At 32.6% G+C, this 2,915-nt stretch overlaps 1 protein-coding gene across 1 annotated transcript; it reads left to right on the top strand.

The window, feature by feature from the left end:
- Positions 1 to 1,371: 1,371 nt before the first annotated feature.
- Positions 1,372 to 2,693, top strand: LOC127074465 (cyclin-dependent kinase inhibitor 7). Its single transcript, XM_051015789.1, has 4 exons — positions 1,372 to 1,778; positions 1,857 to 1,909; positions 2,107 to 2,247; positions 2,388 to 2,693. The coding sequence occupies exons 1-4, from the start codon at positions 1,590 to 1,592 to the stop codon at positions 2,455 to 2,457; spliced, it is 453 nt and encodes a 150-aa protein (XP_050871746.1). The 5' UTR covers positions 1,372 to 1,589; the 3' UTR covers positions 2,458 to 2,693.
- Positions 2,694 to 2,915: the final 222 nt, after the last annotated feature.

Here is a 2,915-nt window from a genome sequence, read left to right as displayed (position 1 = left end):
CCCTCTAGTAAAATCATTTTCCAAAAGGAAGTTACTTAGTCTATCATACCAAGCTCTGGGAGTTTGTTTCAGACCATATACTATATTTTTTAGTTTAAAAACAAAATCTGGGTTTTGAGGACTTTCAAAACCAGGGGGTTGGTGCACATACACTTCTTCATAAATGTGTCCATTTAAGAATGCACTCTTCACATCCATCTAATAAAGAATGATGTTATGATTAACTACAAAGAAATTAAAAGGAGAATAAACTCTAACCTGGAAATTGGAGCAAAGGTTTATGTATAGTCTATATCTTATTCCTGATTATAACCTTGTTCTGCCAGTCGAGCCTTGTTTCTAACAACTTCTCCCTTCTCATTGAACTTGTTTCTGAAAACTCATCTGGTTCCAATGACATGTAAACTCTTTGGTTTCTGAATAAGATCCCAAATGTCATTTCTGATGAATTAATTCAGTTCCTCTTGCATATCCAGAATCCATTCATTATCCAGAAGAGATTCATCAATAAATATGGGCTTTATTAAAGATGCCAAACCTATAATAGTATCTCCATAAGGTTTGAATGAAGATCTAGTTCTGATTGGTGCGTCTTTATCTCCCATAATTAATTCTTCAGAATGAGAAGTTCTTGGTCTACTCTTCTTCTGATGAGTTGGACCAACGACAACTTCTGGTTGTGTCGCTTCTGAGTCTTTAAGCTTTACCTTCTAAGTCTTTTTCTCCATACTTTTTATCCTTGGATTCTGAAAGATTGATCTTCATATCTGCAAATTTTTCAACTAGCCTTAATTTTTCAGCGTCAAGCTTATCAATAAAATATAAGTATTATTTTAATATATTTATTAAATTATAAAGACAAATCTTTTTTGTAAAAAACAATATAAAAAAAAATATTTGTGCTGAAAATCAAAGCTAGTAATCTTTCATTTATCATAACGATTGTTATCAAAGACCGTGATAAAACGTATTTCAATAAATAACCATTATCAAGCAAACGAAAATGAAATATTAATACAATTCTGTAAATTTTTCCTCCTCATAATTCAAAAACTCGGATAATATTATACAATCTGCAAAATTATATTCGATCCATTAGAGCCATTGTACTTCATTATGCTTGACATAGAATAAATATAAGTCAACATTGTGAAAAAACCATACTATAATATTACATAGACTCATTAACTTTATTTAATAAAAAAAATTAGTTACAAGGAAGAATAAACAAAAATATGCATGAGAAATTCAAATTCATGATAACACTGTCATTTCCTTCCTGCCCCCACACATGACATTGCTAGAGAAAGATAATGGCAGTTTGGGGATTATCAAAACAAACTCAAGGATATAATCGTCATTCAGAAACGATCACAATAATTTCGCCTGAAAAGACCAATTCTCCATCCACCACCATCTCTGACCCACCCAAGCAACAAACTCATATATATAATCACACTCTTTCTCCTCACTCTTCCTCTCTCATTTCACCACTTCTAAGTTAGTTCTAACCGCCACAACAACTTTCCCTCCGTTTCTCACCTCCACGTGTCACTCCTCTATTCGCCAACAATTCCCTCTAATTCACAATGGACACCCCAAACTTTGGAAGAAAAAGAAAAAGAAAAACTACCGAAACATTTCACCATAATAAACCTCCATTCAAAAAATTTACCTTCATGGTGGAGGAATGCCACTCCACCCTCACTTCCGACGAAGAATCATTCCCATGTTCTTGCTCCGGTAACATCATTACCAAATTCGAAGAATCTCAAGAGGTAAACATTCTTACACCATCCATCAAACTAATGTGCTTTTATTCACCTAAACATAATAAAAACGTAACGCATTTTCAGGTTCAGAGTCCAGAGGAAGTTGAAACGTCCACCTGCCACGACCAAGTTATAAGGTTTTTTTCAATCATAATTAAATATTCAGTTTTTTTTTAATTTAAAAAAAAAACTGAATTAATTTTGAATTTGAAATGAATATCGTGTGAGTAAATAAATAAATAAATGTGGATGATATGAATATGAATTATGTAACTCCCTCACATGCACGTATAAGTAATGTTCATTATTTCTAAGAACCCAAACATTGTTCCAGGAGAAGAGAGATGAGCCTGTTAAGCGACCAGGAAGAGGTTGATTCTATAGAGAAGAAACCGCAAAAGATGCCGTCCGAATCGGAGCTTGATGAGTTCTTCTCCGCCGCTGAAAAAAATATGCAGAAAAAGTTTGAAAACAAGTAAGCTCAAAACATTACTTTCATTTTCATGAATTCAAATAATACTACATTTATCCTCAATATATAATATTAACACAACTAATCTATCTGTGTATAAAGATATTATAATTTATATAGTTTTGGATTAATTTAATTTGCAGGTATAATTTTGATATTGTGAAGGACGTGCCTTTGGAAGGACGTTATGATTGGGTTGAGTTGAAGCAGTGAAAATTACCTCTTTTGGGTATTGTTAGATGCAGTTAAAATTTCCACTTGCTGACACTATTCTTAGGTTCAATTTACTTTAGGTAGTAATTGATTTGATATCAATTCAGAGAGTCTTATCTATCTATCTATCTTTCATGTTTTTGAAGTACTCTTTTGTTGGTTGTTGTGTAATGTGTACAGCTTTGTTTTTCTTCATGGGCTAGTAATTATAAAATTCTGATTCTGTTCTGCTGGTTTATTATTACTACTATCTATGTACCTTTTATTACTATTGTGTCGTGAGCATAATTCAGTAAAATTCTCTTGCGAACAAAATGGTTTGTGGCTAGCTATAACAAAATTCTAGTCTCATTTTTCTTTTGTGCTGAACTAGACATTCTACCAACATTGGTGTCTGTCTCTGTTAAAGTGAATGAGTGACTGTTTGCCTTCTTTATCTTTTTTCCTTACCTTTCTTC

This window comes from Lathyrus oleraceus, chromosome 4, assembly GCF_024323335.1.
Source record: "Lathyrus oleraceus cultivar Zhongwan6 chromosome 4, CAAS_Psat_ZW6_1.0, whole genome shotgun sequence".
NCBI classification, from domain to species: Eukaryota; Viridiplantae; Streptophyta; class Magnoliopsida; order Fabales; family Fabaceae; genus Lathyrus; species Lathyrus oleraceus.
The sequence above is the reverse complement of the archived record's forward strand: the minus strand, read 5'-3'. Positions and strand labels throughout refer to the sequence as shown.